General features: G+C 46.2%; 1 protein-coding gene across 7 annotated transcripts in view; it reads right to left on the bottom strand.

Annotated features, from left to right (window-relative positions):
• LOC121555138 (microtubule-associated protein 2-like) overlaps positions 1 to 15,670 on the bottom strand; it is a 127,237-nt gene that overhangs the window by 39,213 nt on the left and 72,354 nt on the right. For all 7 annotated transcript variants that reach the window (XM_045212085.1, XM_045212086.1, XM_045212087.1 and 4 more), the window contains exons 4-9: positions 14,853 to 14,939; positions 13,827 to 13,904; positions 11,411 to 11,632; positions 7,290 to 7,619; positions 2,638 to 6,111; positions 360 to 620 (exon numbers count right to left, since the gene is read on the bottom strand). In XM_045212085.1, coding sequence (XP_045068020.1) covers positions 360 to 620; positions 2,638 to 6,111; positions 7,290 to 7,619; positions 11,411 to 11,632; positions 13,827 to 13,904; positions 14,853 to 14,939 — 4,452 coding nt within the window. The remainder of the gene's footprint in view (positions 1 to 359; positions 621 to 2,637; positions 6,112 to 7,289; positions 7,620 to 11,410; positions 11,633 to 13,826; positions 13,905 to 14,852; positions 14,940 to 15,670) is intronic.

Raw genomic sequence — 15,670 nt, 5'->3', positions numbered from 1 at the left:
ACATTCAGCTGAGATCTTAAAGGCTTTTAAAGATGAGCATCTTTGCCAATTCGAATGAAAGAGAATAACAACATCTGTCAATTAATAATATATAACTACAAAGAACTATATAGAAATGTTAATAATTACTGGTTTCCCAGACACATATCCAGCCTAGTCCTAGACTAAAAAGCTCTTTCAAATGGAGATTCTCCACTGAAGTATCTGGGAAAATGGCCCTCTAGAGTTACAAACTGAACTGAGATCTACACCACTTAAAATCAAAGAGAATTAAATAATAATGTGAAACTACAAATAATTTACAAAAATTAAATAAATAGAGTAACAAACTGATTTGGAGAGATACTGTAGTTCTGAACCTTTTTTCTTATTGATGTCCACCCTGGGGATATAGACCGTCTCCTTGCGGACGGGTTTATGTTCGGGGGTGGAGATGCGCCCCTCACGCCCCTTCACCCGCCCCCCTTTAGCCTTGGGCTTCACTGGCTGCTTTTCCTGCTTCTGCTTCTGGGGAGTCTTGTCCTTCTTGACTGGTGGGGCTGGGACCCGGTCGGCTCTCATGGGCTCGATCTGCTCGGTAGCCATGCTTATGTCATCATCCACATCTACAGTGGAGAGATCTAGGTACAAAACAGACATGGTAAGGTCATCATCATGCAGTAGTACCATGAACACAACACAATATATGGGCATAAAACTCATTAACTGGGTAAAACAGTGTTAACGTGTAATTTTGTTATCATGATGAAACGTGAAGTCTCCATTGTGAAAAGATTGTAATAAACATGAACATGATCAGGTATCAGATCCATATATTTGACCTGTTTCAAGAAACTAGGCATTTGTCCCATGTCACTACTTCACAGAAGAGGCATTTTAAGGTATATTAAATTTTTTAGAATTCGTTTTTTTGCAGAAATGCCTTCTGGAACATGTGAACTTTCATGTGCCTTAATAAGAAATGTGTATACCATCTGTAAATATAAATAAAATTGTTAAATTACAGTTTTGAAATCAGTGGAATGCCCTTTGGAAGCAGAGAGATTATTGCCAAATGCGGAGAGAGTGCAAAAACAGAACACATAAAGTAGGCTGTTGAATAAAAACACCTGTCTCCGGATTCCATCTTCAAACTAAGGGCAACCATGGCATCCATGACAGAGAGGGGGAAGCATTCATCCATTATACGGGTAAGAGTCTAGCTACATTTTCAAATATTATATGTTTCAAATTTTTCGGAGAGTAGTTTTCATTTAAAGTTAAAGCGTACTGTTAGCTGAGTCGGACGGCAAAGTGAAGGAAAAGCAGCAAACAAGTGCTCAGCATACGTGGGAACTCCTTCAAGACTGTTGGAAAAGCATTCCAGGTGAAGCTGGTTGAGAAAATGCCAAGAGTGTGCAAAGCTGTCATCAAGGCAAAGGGTGGCTATTTGAAGAATCTCAACTATACAATATATTTTGATTTGTTTAACACTTTTATGGTTACATAATTCCATATGTGGTATTTCATAGTTTTGATGTCTTCACTATGATTCTACAATATAAAAAATTGTACAAATAAAGAAAAACCCTTGAATGAGTAGGTGTGTCCAAACGTTTGACTGGTACTGTATATTTTCTTTTTACCCCTTTTCTTTTTTCTCCCCAATTTCGATCTTGTCTCATCGCTGCAACTCCCCAACGGGTTCGGGAGGCGAAGGTCGAGTCATGCGTCCTCCGAAACATGACCCACCAAACTGCGCTTCTTAACATCCACCCGCTTAACCCGGAAGCCAGCTGCACCAATGTGTCGGAGGAAACACTGTTCAACTGACAACCGAAGTCAGCCTGCAGCCGCCCGGCCCGCCACAAGGAGTCGCTAGAGTGCGATAAGCCAAGTAAAGCCCCACCGGCCAAACCCTACCCTAACCCGGACGATGCTGGGCCAATTGTGCACCACCCTACGGGACTCCCAATCACGGCCAGTTGTGATACAGCCTGGGATCGAACCAAGGTCTGTAGTGACGCCTCTAGCACTGCGATTCAGTGCCTTAGACCGCTGCGCCACTCGGGAGGCCAAAATTAAGTATGTTTTTATATAGTGTGTGTTTACCAGAGACGGTAATGTGAAGAACAACATGACTAGGATATCAGATTAGGATATAGGCCAAGGACTAGAGAAAGTTTATTTTTATGACTACTTTCACCACTTTTAGTCTTGAAATCTGTGGTTGTTTACTACACTGTGAATCCTTAAAGAGATGGGGTGGGGCTAAGGCTTAAGAGGCTGTGAACGATGCTAAATTGGTGTAGACAAAGAAGAGCTCTCCAGTAGGTGTACCAAAACATTCACGGGACATTTTCTCAAAAGTGGGGTTACAAGTTTATCAACTTTCAAAGCAGAATTACTTTCTCATTGTTCCTCAACTGCAGTGTATGATATATCATTTTATAGCTTGGAGTCTCTACTTTTATCCAATGTAAAAAACACCATTACAAATTTTGCTACATAGGACCGAATCTAGGTGGTGGGTCACATATTGACAATACTATTGCATTTTCTAACCATTGATTATATTATTTTTTGTGGTCATTAAAACATGTAATTTATCTGTCATTGAAACATGTATTATGGGATTATAACAGAGAGAAATCTCACCTTGAGTGTCGACCCAAGAGCTGTCTAGGATGGAGTCGTCCATGGTGGTCTCGTCTCTGTCGTAGCTCTCTGTCTGTCCCTCAGTCTCCAACTGCACCTCCTTCTCTGGGGAGGCCTGCACCTCCTTCTCACGGACCTCTTCTGAGACATCCCCCACCTCCTCCAGACTAGCTGCCTCCATGATCTCCACCACCTGGGACTCCTCCTCCTCCTCCTCCTCGTGGAGAGCCTGTGGTGTCTCAGGCTCAGGCGGAGCGGAAAAACGCACGCTGTGTCCTGGCTCCTCGCCCTCGTCGATGGTCTGGACTACAGTGATCAAGTCATCTTCTACAGTCACAACTGACTCTATGGCAGCTCTGGGTTCTGGAACATCATTCACCGCTGCTCCTGCCCCTGCCAGAACTTCACTATCTTCCTCCTCCTCTTCCTCCTTGTTAGTCATTATATCCTTCTCAACCTTCTCTTCTTTCTCTACAGGCTTTGATGGTTTTATCTTAATCATGATTTCCTCTGGTTCCACTGCCTGCTCTGTATCCTCCTCCTCCTCCCCTTCTACCTTTTTATTTTCTTCCATGGTCTTCTCTTTGACCTCTACAATCTGCTCCTTCTTCAGCTTCTCTTTGACCTCTACAATCTGCTCCTTCTTCAGCTTCTCTTTGACCTCTACAACCTGCTCCTTCTTCAGCTTCTCTTCACTAACTTTCTCATTCTCTTCTTCTGTGGTGCTCACACCACCACCTGACACAGATGGAGACGTCGCCATGACGTACATTTTTGTTGCCGTTGTCTGACCTCCCATCTGTTTAGGTTTCTCTGTCTCCGTAACTGGAACCGTGTCTTCTTCTGTGGTGCTCACACCATCACCTGACACAGATGGAGATGTCACCATGACGTCAACCTTCGTCGGTGTTGTCTGACCTCTCGTCTGTTTAGGTTTCTCTATTTCCATAACTGGTACCTTGTCTTCTTCTGTGGTGCTCACACCATCACCTGACACAGACGGAGACGTCGCTATGATGTCAACCTTCGTTGGCGTTGTCTGACCTCCCATCGGTTTAGGTTTCTCTATGTCCGTAACTGGAACCTTGTCTTCTTCATCTGTGGTGCTCACACCACCGCCTGACACAGATGGAGACATAGCCATGACGTCAACCTTCGTTGGCGTTGTCTGACCTCCCGTCTGTTTAGGTTTTTCTGTCTCCGTAACTGGAACCTTGTCTTCTTCTGTGGTGCTCACACCACCATCTGACACAGATGGAGACGTCGCTATGATGTCAACCTTCGTTGGCGTTGTCTGACCTCCCATCGGTTTAGGTTTCTCTATGTCCGTAACTGGAACCTTGTCTTCTTCATCTGTGGTGCTCACACCACCACCCGACACAGATGGAGACATAGCCATGACGTCAACCTTCGTTGCAGTTGTCTGACCTCCCGTCTGTTTAGGTTTCTCTATTTCCATAACTGGAACCTTGTCTTCTTCTTCTGTGGTGCTCACACCACCACCTGACACAGATGGAGACGTCACCATGAGGTCAACCTTCATTGGCGGTGTCTGAACTCCCGTCTGTTTAGGTTTTTCTGTCTCCGTAACTGGAACCTTGTCTTCTTCTGTGGTGCTCTCTACGGAAGAGGCCGGGGAGGGCCCGACGGGCCTGCCGATCCTGCCCTTGGCAACCCCAGTCAGTTGGTAGACGTCTTCAGCATCCACCTCCTCGTACGCCTCCTGGTGCACCAGGAACTTGTCCTTCACCTTCTCCCTGAGCTCCTGCAGCTCCCGCTCCTCCTCCATGCTCAGGGGCCTGTCCTCCATCTCCAGACGACGGATCTGCCTCTCATAGGCAGCCATCTCAGCATCCGTCTCGGGTCCGTTGTCCCCTAGCTTCCCCTCCTCTTCCAGGGTAACCGTCACTGTAGGAGTTACAAAGGACTCGGCTAACTTCAGAGCTGAAGCTGGTTTGTCTTTTTGGTTTTCCATGGCAAATTTGTCATGGCTGATCTCTTTGTTGTCTTTTTCCTCTGAAGCGGTATCTTTCCGTCCCACTTGTTTGGTTTCTCCCTTTTCTTTGGAACCGGCGCATTCAGCTAACTGACTTGTCTTCTCGTCTTTGGCTAGTTTGTCTCTGGCGTCGATTTTCAGTTTCTCCTCCGCCATCTTTTCCTCCAGAGCCATTGGGGTGAAGCGCTGGGGCGGGGAGTCAATGGGACTGTGGACGTCAGCAGGGGAAGGCATGGGCCCTGAGTACTCACTGAACACACAGTAACCCAACTCCTCCAGCTGGCTCTCGCTCTTGGCAAGACTCTGGTTCTGACTCTGGTCCCCCAGAACCAGGTTGGCCAGGGAGTCACTGCCAAGGCTTTGGGCGTCTGCAGGGACAGACTTCCTCCTCATGATCTCAGGGTCAGTGTTCTCAGAAGCCAGTCTAGACCTGCTGCCCGCAAGGTCCAGCATCTCAGGTAGGTCAGGAGCCATGACTGTCCCATTTTTGTAGTAGTATTTGGGTGGGAAGGGAGATTCTGGGGACTCTGACCCCTGGGGACTGGTATTTTCACCGGGGGTCTCTGCTGCTGAGTTGTGGGGAGGAGACGTGGAGTCGGATGTTACTGAGGCGGCCGTCTCCAGGATCAGGGGAGGGAAAGGTGGTGGCTCCTTCTCCACAGATGGGGTGGTGACTGGGAGATAGTTGGCAGACTCCTCCAGACTGCCGCTGGTAAAAGACATGATGTCCGTGGCCAGTGGGGAGAAATGTCTAGGTCGACCCTGAACACTGGGATCCATCGATCCAATCGTAATGTTGAGAGAGTAGCTTCTCTGATCCAGGGCCAACTTCCCAGGAGACAGCCTACATTCGTTACTTCTGTCCAGGGCCGGTAAGGTCTCCTTTTGATCTCCCATCGGACTCTTCTTGGTGTCTGATTTCTCCTCCACTGACTGTGTTTGTGCCAGCATGCTGTAGTTGATCTCAAGGGGTGACGGAACTGTTGGGGAACTGCTCCCTAAGACCTTCTTCTCTTCTCCTGCGGTGCTCAGTTCATAATAATCTTCAGCTTGAACCCCCTTGGATCCCTCATCTGGCTTCAGGGCCGAAGTCTCAAAATAAGCTGACATGCCCGATTTGTCTTTGTTAGAGTCAGATGGGACACCTTGTCCTTGACCTCTGTCTTCAGCTGTAGTGAATCCAGACCCTGAATCCGTGGTGAGGCTACTGGACTCAAGAACTTCCACTGACGGCTGCTTCTCTGCGACTGTTTTAGGTTCATCCGGTATAGACATTTTGCTAGGCTCTTTGGCTTGGCTCTGGCTGTTTGAAGGGAAAGGGGACAGAGAAGGGGAAGGGGAAGCCATGTCCGTTTTGGGGCTCAGGGGTGCTGCTGCGTGGTCCCCACTGAGGATAGCTGGACTCTCTGGTTCAGTGAAGTCTGGGCTGAGGGTTCCACTCCTCTCGCTGTCTGGTTTGTCTGTGTCCATCTTCAAGGCTGTAAGTTAAATCTTTAGTAGTTTGTTTGGTTTTGCTTCAACATTCAGCTATTAAAGGTAGGCTACTTTGTTTTTGGGTCAGCCATTTTAACCAGGGCCAGCCATACTATCACAGACACAGGCAAAGCTCTGCTCCAGACTCACAGCCTGTTATCACTTACTGTAGCACAATACAGAGAGCATCGCGCATCACTGAGGAGGCAGGACAGGAGCATGAGGCGGAACCCATGAGGTGGAACCCACTCACTGATGGACGGAACAATGGCATGGAACGTGACGGAACGTGATGGAACCGGAATGACGGAACCGGAATGTGCAGGCAGCCATGGCGTTGATGGATGAGAAGAATCAAGCAATGAGGTATGGAATGGTTTTCCGACGAATGACGACTTTACATATCTAATAAAGGGTAAAATAATAGCCTTTCTGTCATTCTTTCCAGGCTTTATGGAGAAATCATAATGATTTGCACTTAGCTAAATGTCTGCTTTACACCCTGATTTATGAATGTGTATTGAATAATTGGACTATTCAACTATTACCTTTGAGGACGATGTACAATCATCTATCATCAAATCTTGCTAGAATAAGTTGTATAAGTTATACTTTTATTAGTCGATAGTATAAGGTTATTAAGATCAACTAAGACATAAATATATTTGAACAATAAGAAAAATGACAGAATAACACTGTATTGACACAATATCTAAAAGATGAAAACCAGTGAAATGGCAATAAAAACACTGATATTGATATTATTACAATGACAGCTTAAGGAAAACTGAACAGAAAACACAGCTGAATGCAATAGAGAATGGGTGATTTACATGCTATATAAATTAGGTGTTTTAATGGCAAACATTACTGGCAGAAAGACACTAAGTGATGGGTTAACACCAATGAGACATCAATACGTCGGTAAGTAGCATCAGCGACATTTCATTAATACACAGACACGAAAAGCCCAGTCTCAAAAACTGCAGCTAAAAACTGAAAAGAAAAGCAAAAAGAAAAGAGGAACCAGGAAGAAAGTTTTAAAACATGGCTCCTAGCTTTCACCTGTGTTGCCTTGCAGCCTTTAGCAGAGCGTTGCCTTGCAGCCTAAATTATCTTATTGTCTACACGCAATACAATAACATGCAGCCTGGGAGAGGAGAGAGAGGACAGACAGACACACCTTCCTCAGGGCTCTCCTCCTCCCCCTCAGGCTCTGCCACCTCCTTCTCCTCCACCTCCACCTCCTCCCTCCCGTTAGGGCCTTCTGGGGCGGCACTAGCTGCCTCGGCCTGCACGGGAGGCACAGTATGGGCCTCGCCTATGGCCTCTGCCTGCTCTAAGGGCTCGGCCGGGGGGCTGTCCGGCTCAGGCTCATCCCCACTCCACAGCTCCTCAAGAGCTGCCACGATATCGGCTGCTGCCCCTTCCATCTCCTCCTCCTCCAACATCAACACCTCTTCCTCCTCCTCCTCCTCCTCGAATGTGTCTGTAAGAGCCTCGATGGTCTCTACTTTGTATAAAAGAAGGAGAGAGGTGGACAGTAGACATCAAGACTACGGGTTGGCAACACAGACTTGGGTTACATGGGTACAAATCGGTGGGACACGTTCAGCTCTGTAAAGGTGGCTCACTGTGTATATTGTATATTATCTACTGTAGACAGAGATAGATGCACTGGTCACAGATGTTGTAGCGTATGAGTGAGTGACGTTTCTCCCCTGGCCATGTGGTTTGTTTAGGTTTGGTGGTATGGATGTTTTGGATCATAGAGTTTAAGCATGCAGAGGCTTTTTTTTATATACAATATATAAAATAATCCTGACAGAACGATAGATACTTGTCCAGCACACTGTTGAATATTCCTGCAGTTTTATTGAGTGCAATTGTGACAACGTGGACCCAAAGGTCTTCGTCAGGCTATAAAAGAACCCTCACCTCTGTCTGTAAAATCTGCTGTGGATCGATGCTTTCAAAAAGGCACACAACGGCCATAGTCTCTTTCTCTCTGTCATACACACACCATGCCGACACACCACATCAGGTTATTTCCATTCAAACATACCTTTATCAGTAAGAAAATGCATGCATGATACACTATAACAGTATTTTGCAAGCAAAGTTGTGTACTGTAGCTATACATACAGTACATTTTACACTAAGTGGACATGGCCCTCCCATTGTCAGTTGAGAGAAATATATCAGAAATCCCACTCTCACCTCATCCATGTTCTGTAACCATAACCTGAGTTGATCAGTTAGTCAGCATGTGATGGGTGTTGGGGTGTAGGCAATATGTTCCAAAAGGGTTCTTCGGGTGTCCCCATAGGAGAACCCTTTTTAGTTCCAGGTAGAACCCTTTTTTGTTCCAGGTAGAACCCTTTTGGGTTCCATGTAGAACCCTCTGTGGAAAGGGTTCTACATGGAACCAAAAAAGGTTCTACATGGAACCAAAAAAGTTATACCTGGAACCAAAAGTGTTCTACCTGGAACCAAAAAGGGTTCTTCAAAGGGTTCTCCTCTGAGGACAGCCAAAGAACCCTTTTAGGTTCTAGATAGTATAGAGTGTAGGCAGAGACAGACAGTGGCTCCAAGGAGAACACGTCCTTTATCACTGTTCTAGGATCAGTCCTGGATCAGTACTCAACCCTCCAAACCCAAACCATTAGAAGATATGGAACAGATCCCCAAACAAGCATATCCTCACATCCTCTCTATGTGATCAGCACACACACCTAAAGTTTGATAATTCTCTTGCGTCTACCTAATCCATTCCCTATGGATAAAGGGGCCACAGTATGCAGAGCTGCGGTACTGTTCTGCATGCGGAGGATGCTCTGCTCTGCACAGTGATGTGTGATTGATTTCTTTGACTGTGGGCTGGGGGTGCCTCTGCTCCTAACTCCTAAGCTGTCATGCTGACTATGAGGTGCAAATTCTGATTCTAAAATCCTGCTTAGAGGCAGAAATATGCTGCTCAACCCAAAAGCATTTATGCGGCAGCGCTACGCCTCTCCTCGCCATGTGGCAGAGTGCTCAGGGTTTTATATGTTATGCCAGGCGGCTGAGCTGCTGTGTGTGTGTGTGTGTGTGTGTGTGTACGCGTGTGTGTGTGTGTGTGTGTGTGTGTGTGTGTGTGTGTGCTAGCTCGCGTGTGTGTGTAGAGCAGGGCAGTGACTGGATGTGGCAGCAGTGTACAGCCTGCTGGGTCACATCACAGCAGGGGCACTCTCTGCTCAGGGAGAGGAGACAGAGAGGAGGACTGATGAATTCAGGCGTCCGCATGCATCCCAGCCGAAACAGTTTGGATCAGTTGGTGCATATTGTATATTATGATGACATTTTGTGACGTATTTGTTAGTTTTAGACATTGGCAAGAGTTTTTTCAGCTGTTCAGGCACACAACATTTTTTCTTGAGGCAAGCCGAAGTCGGTAGCCGAAGTCTACACCCCCTTGTTGGCGATTGGTCAACAGTAGGGATTCTTCAATGAAATGCCTGTTGTCTTTCAACGAGAGACGACTCGGCCTCATGTAAATTTTTTCACTTGAGAAGTACTGCACCAAACATCCCAGTCAGATGCAAAATTGTGCGACTAAGCTCTCCTTGGCAAAAACGTCAAAATTAATGACAGATTTCTTGTTATTTTTAGGAAGTGTATACTGGCTATGGTGTCTCAAAGTGGACAAACAGTACTATTGCCGCTTTTTTCTCTTTTTATAAGTGAAGGTCTTTTAAAGAAGTATGTGAGCACACTCGTTTGGTTCGACTAGCTGAGCTCGGCCAGCCGAACTGAAGCATGCGGACGCCTTTATACAGTCTGCAAGCTGGAGACATAGAGACGTTGTTTCTCTGTACTAATACTAGCCACCTAGCAATTCTATGAAGTTGGCTTTAGCTAGCCCAGATAGGTTCCCAATCTTCCAACCTCATAACTAGCTACCAAGAAGCCATTTCATGCTGTCAATCAAGTTAGAGTAGCTAGCTTGTCTAACTAGCTTAGCTGGCATGCCTGTTGGCAAAGTTGGCATACTTTAGAAAAGCAAGCAATAGCTAAATGTAATGAATAAGACTCACATTCCTTTCAATCTTTTACCCAGATTTTAGCAGAGATGCAGAGAAGCATATTTAGTTTCTTAAAAAAAAAGAACCAGCAGTCAAGAGATATGCTTAAATATGCAGAAAAATATACATATTTTTTTACATAGAATGAAGCATATTGATTATGGCTCTAGATTTCAAAAAGCTGTTTCAGGTGTTTGAAAAATGCAAAGCCAAGCCACCCTCCGGACCACCCCCCAGCCATCCTCACATACGTTGTGCCCCCTCAGATTTTTGTGGTGCATTGCGCCCCTTCCTCCAGCCTACTACAGGAAACATCAGCCTTGATGAGGTGCTAAGTAAGGACATGTCTTTGTCGACTAATACTATAAGCCTTTTGGAGTTGTGAGAGAGCGTATTGAGAGTGTTTGTGCTGTGTGTCCTCTGAGAGCATGTGTGTGTGTTTGCAGTGCAGTGTGTGTGTATGTGTGTGTGTTGAGCTGACAGTCTTCCTGTGAATCCGGTGATCTACAACGGGTGTGTGTGTGTATGAGCGGGTGGTGGGACACATGAGAAGGGAGAGCTCAGGGATGAGTTTGTCTTTGAGGGAGAGATGACAGACAGATACATAACACATGGCATGAAGATGTCACAGACCGGCAGAGAGGAAAACATGTGCATGGAACAAGTCTTAGTTCATGCACAACAATCCTCTGTATATTGCTGCAAGCCATTTGGACCACAACAAGTCCTGGGCCTGCATGCCACTCTGTTTGCGTGATTTGCATATGCCATTTTTTTTTACCTGTATACATAAATATGTATGCAGTTCATGATATGTATACTTGCAAGTATGCACATGTAGGTTTAATAATTTTCTCAGCCAAGTTTGTGTTCAAATTATAAATGAATACAGTTAGGTTTATATTAATCGGATCACTTTGATAAGTAATGGGATGCTTCCGGAGGCAAAGTTGACTATAGGGAACAAATGGCTTTGATTGAGATATAGAAATAAAAGGAAAATCACAAAAAACTAGATCATCAAAAACATCACAAAACATGAAAGTGCTCAGATTCTTTGAGCTAATTGACACCATAGGGACACAAACAAACACACGGACGGACGGAAAGACGGAGGTTATTGGTCGAACCACAGAAAAGGGGGATCGAGGGTAAAAGAGAGGAGAAAGAGGAAGGTAGGAGGAAGAAGGGAAGATAGGAAGGAAGAATGGCGTACGTAGAGGAACCATGCGCGGTTCACCTTGGATCTGTCTAAAGGCAGCGGCCGGCACTGAGGGCCGAGAGGAGACAGAGCGATCCCACTCAGGGCTGAACAAGGGGTGATCATAGTATTCCTCGTCAGAGTGGTAGGGGCCATCCTCGGGCATAGACACAGAGATGGAGGGGGCGAGGAACTTGCACCTCTCCCGAGAATTTTGGAAGTGGTGGAGAGGGCAGGCCTCCTCCTCCTCATCCCCTACATCTACAAACAACAGACACACAGGAGAAGAACGTACTGCAGTGGAAATCTGGACACACACAGAGAGAGAGAGAGAGATAGAGAGAGAGAGAGAGAGAGAGAGAGAGAGAGAGAGAGAGAGAGAGAGAGAGAGAGAGAGAGAGAGAGAGAGAGAGAGAGAGAGAGAGACAGACAGACAGACAGACAGACAGACAGACAGACAGACAGGCAGACAGACAGACAGACAGACAGACAGACAGACAGACAGACAGACAGACAGACAGACAGACAGACAGACAGACAGACAGACAGGCGGGGAGAGGGGGAGAGGGGGAGAGGGGGAGGGAGAGACGCAGAGAAACAGACAGGGAGGGAAAGAAAGTGAGGGAGGGGAAGGGGAAGGAGGTAGAGGGACAAACAACAGACACGCAGGAGAAGAACGTACTGTAGGGGAAATCTGGACACACACAGAGAAACACACAGGGAGGGAGGGAGAAGGGGGGATAGAGGGACTTAAGTGTTGGGGAGAAAGAGAGAGAGAGGGAGAGAGAGAGAGAGAGAGAGAGAGAGAGAGAGAGAGAGAGAGAGAGAGAGAGAGAGAGAGAGAGAGAGAGAGAGAGAGAGACTGATGAGAGCGAGAGAGAGAAACTGGTAGAGATAAAGAGAAAAGGAAAGAGAGAAAGAACAAGGGAAAAACTATGACAAAGGGTGAGAGAGAGGAAGAGGAAGAGAGAGAGAGAGAGAGAGAGAGAGAGAGAGAGAGAGAGAGAGAGAGAGAGAGAGAGAGAGAGAGAGAGAGAGAGAGAGAGAGAGAGAGAGAGAGAGAGAGAGAAGGGGAAAGAGAGAGAAGGGGAAAGAGAGAGAAGGGGAGAGAGAGAGAGAGAGAGAGAGAGAGAGAGAGAGAGAGAGAGAGAGAGAGAGAGAGAGAGAGAGAGAGAGAGAGAGAGAGAGAGAGAGAGAGAGAGAGAGAGAGAGAGAGAGAGAGAAGCAACAAGACAAAGACACAAGGACAATGACCAGCAACTGAAAGTGACTGAGTTTGGGGTCCGCCATACTCAGAGAGAAGATGGGATCACATAGTCAGAACAATGTAACAGTGACCGTGATGTAAAGCAATGTAACAATTACATCCATTGAAAGCTAATGTTATTGGACCGACTGCTGCAGTGCTGATGAGCAAAGTGTTGTAGTGCCGCCAGTGGGCCGATGACTTTGCTTGCTGGCTGAGGTATTTACTCACTACCCCTAGTAGCACAGTGGTGCCAAGGTGTTCTCTTATAAACCTAATTAAATGTATATATGAATTGATAAAGACATTTAAATCTAAGGGAGATTGCTACGTAATAAAATAGGAAGAGAGGGAGTTTCCATTTTCTGAACATCAGGAAGTAGCTAACATGTAAATTCAACCACCTGTCTGTCTGAGCATGGCTGGCTCCTCCCACAATCTCTGTCATAGGTCACATGTCCACTGCAGTCAGACTTGACTAGACGAACACAGACAACATGTCAGGCACGATCAGAAACAAACCAGGAAGACAAACAAGCATGGGCAGAGAACAAGGAAAAACTAACAAGAACACATGCTTAAACACAAGACAGAAGAGTAAAGACAAAGATACACCAGTGGAAACAAGAGAGGTTAGGAAGGCAAACAGGCTACCAGAGTTATATCTGCAAGGACAGGAGGGGTGGGTGAGGAAAGTTAGGGGAGAGGAAGGATGCCGGTGAGGCGTGAGGAAGAGTGAGGATGGGTGAGGTCATGCAAAGGTCATGCACTTGCATTCCAAGACACATGGTCAGGGAAGGGGGGAGGATGAAGGAGTATGGGCTTGTGGATGGAGGAATTGAGGTAAAGAAGTGATGAAGAGCATTTCTAAATCTGGGGTAAAAAGGAAGATGAGGAGAAGGGAGAGGACTTCTGTTCAAAGAGAATGAATGTCTAAGAAACACTTCCTGGGTTTGGTTTCCTGTTTCTGTGTAACCACACGACCCAGGTAGGTAGCCTCTGTGAATGGTTCCTCTGAAGGTGACACATACAGTATCCTCCAATTGGCAGAAGGAATGGGGTCCAACTCGTCTCAGCACGGTCAAATACAACTCCACTTCACATACACTCATGATGATAACATGTCACTCTCTCATCTCTCTCTCGCATCTGTCTCTCATCTCTCTCTCTCCCTCATATCTCTCTCTCATCTCTCTCTCAGGACCTTACCTTGATCCAGGGGTCCGAAGCAGTGCTCAGCAGCAGGAGAGGGAGGAGGGGAGGGAGGCAGGTTTGCTGTGTCTTCAACTACAGAAAAACAGACAGAGTGAGACAGACAAAGAGAGATGACAATTTATAGGGAGTGAAGTTTGGAAACAGCTAGTGTGTGTGTGTGTGTGTGTGTGTGTGTGTGTGTGTGTGTGTGTGTGTGTGTGTGTGTGTGTGTGTGTGTGTGTGTGTGTGTGTGTGTGTGTGTGTCTGTGCGTGTGTGTCTGTGTGTGTGTGCTGTGTGTGTGTCTGTGTGTGTGTGTCTGTGTGTGTGTTGAGATAGTAGCTGATGAAGCCTGGAGTGTCTCTCTCTCTTTCTTTCTCTCTCCATCCCTCCCTCCCTCCCTCCCTCTATATCTCACTCTCTCTCTGGTTAATCCTTTAAAGCTCCTCTGAAAGTCTCTGTGAATAGTAAAGATGTGAATAAATACTATAATGGCTGTTTTTTGCTGAGTAATTCCTCTAATGAGCATTCTCTGGTGGAAATGTGAGGAACTATAATAGTGAATTAGCTAATAGTAGTAATGCAAGTACATTACAGGCTTCCTTATAACAGACAGACCATTTAAAGCAATGCATAACAAAAAGAAACAGCACAGTCCTTACAACCTTCCCTTCAGTGACCTCAAGGCTGGCTCACACACTAACCCTCCATAGATGTATGATGCCATAGATGTGCTGACAGACAGACGTCGCATCCGGGAATAGAGAGGCTACTACATATTGAGGGTCAGTGTTGCTATGTGGCTCCCAGCACTACCACCATGGTAGATCTACTCTGACAGCTGTCCAGTCCTGACACGGCTCTCTAACCCCTACACGCACACACCCCAACGGCACCATTTCTGTCCACTGACATCGGCCAAAAGGACCTCTTGTGTCACACTCAGAATCGCTATGCTTCCTCTGGAGGGGTGGGGAGGGAAGAGAGGGGAGGGCCGGGACATGTCAAGAGTGTGTGTGTGTGTGTGCTGCGTGCATGTGTACCTGAGGGCAGTCTTGTCTCCTGTTCTCCCTTCAGTACTGCCACCGCCTCGGCTGTCACCTCCTGCACAATCCGCGCAGACACTTGCTCTGTGACACACACACACAGGTAGACATACACACACACATACACACAGTCGTCAGTGACATGTCTAAACCAACCATATCTTGTCAATCATAGTGTGTCAATGAAATATTCACTTAAGGTCTGTCCTTATTGATTGATAATTCATTTAATGATTGCTTTCTGTCCATCTAAGGCTGATTGTTTAATATAAAAAATATATACTTAAATCTATACTTGGGAGTATTGGCAGCATTCTAACTGCAGAAATCACCATGGAAACACAGCTTCAGGCAGGAAGACAGCAGCCAAACCTACTGGCCAATCAGAAATGGTCCTGGGCCTGGGCCTGTGATTGGCAGATAACTTTGAGCCAACAATTGTGTGCCCAGGGTCGTATTCACTATGAACCAAACTAAAGCAAAGGAAGCATGTTTTCGTTTTTCGTTGCAAAATGTTTTGCTACGGTGTGCACTAATGAATACGACCCGGATACCCTCCACTGGTCAGAAACTATTTTATCTAGATGATACCTTTACCCATTAGACCTACAGATGTAGGATCTTAATTTGATCACTCTTTTGTTGCTGACAATTTTCCTGCAGGAAATACAAACTTGTAGTGTATTTGAGGTTTAAAAACTGTTTTTGTTGACGAAGCAAAGGTGGGGAGTGCTGGGGGACCGTCGCGCATTAAGGTACAAAAATTGCAGTGCAATGATGTCCGAGGGAAATAAACAGTATTCATTGTTTGCCGG

Source organism: Coregonus clupeaformis, chromosome 40 (genome assembly GCF_020615455.1).
Source record: "Coregonus clupeaformis isolate EN_2021a chromosome 40, ASM2061545v1, whole genome shotgun sequence".
In the NCBI taxonomy this organism is placed as follows: domain Eukaryota; kingdom Metazoa; phylum Chordata; class Actinopteri; order Salmoniformes; family Salmonidae; genus Coregonus; species Coregonus clupeaformis.
This window is presented reverse-complemented; position numbering and strand designations above follow the sequence as displayed.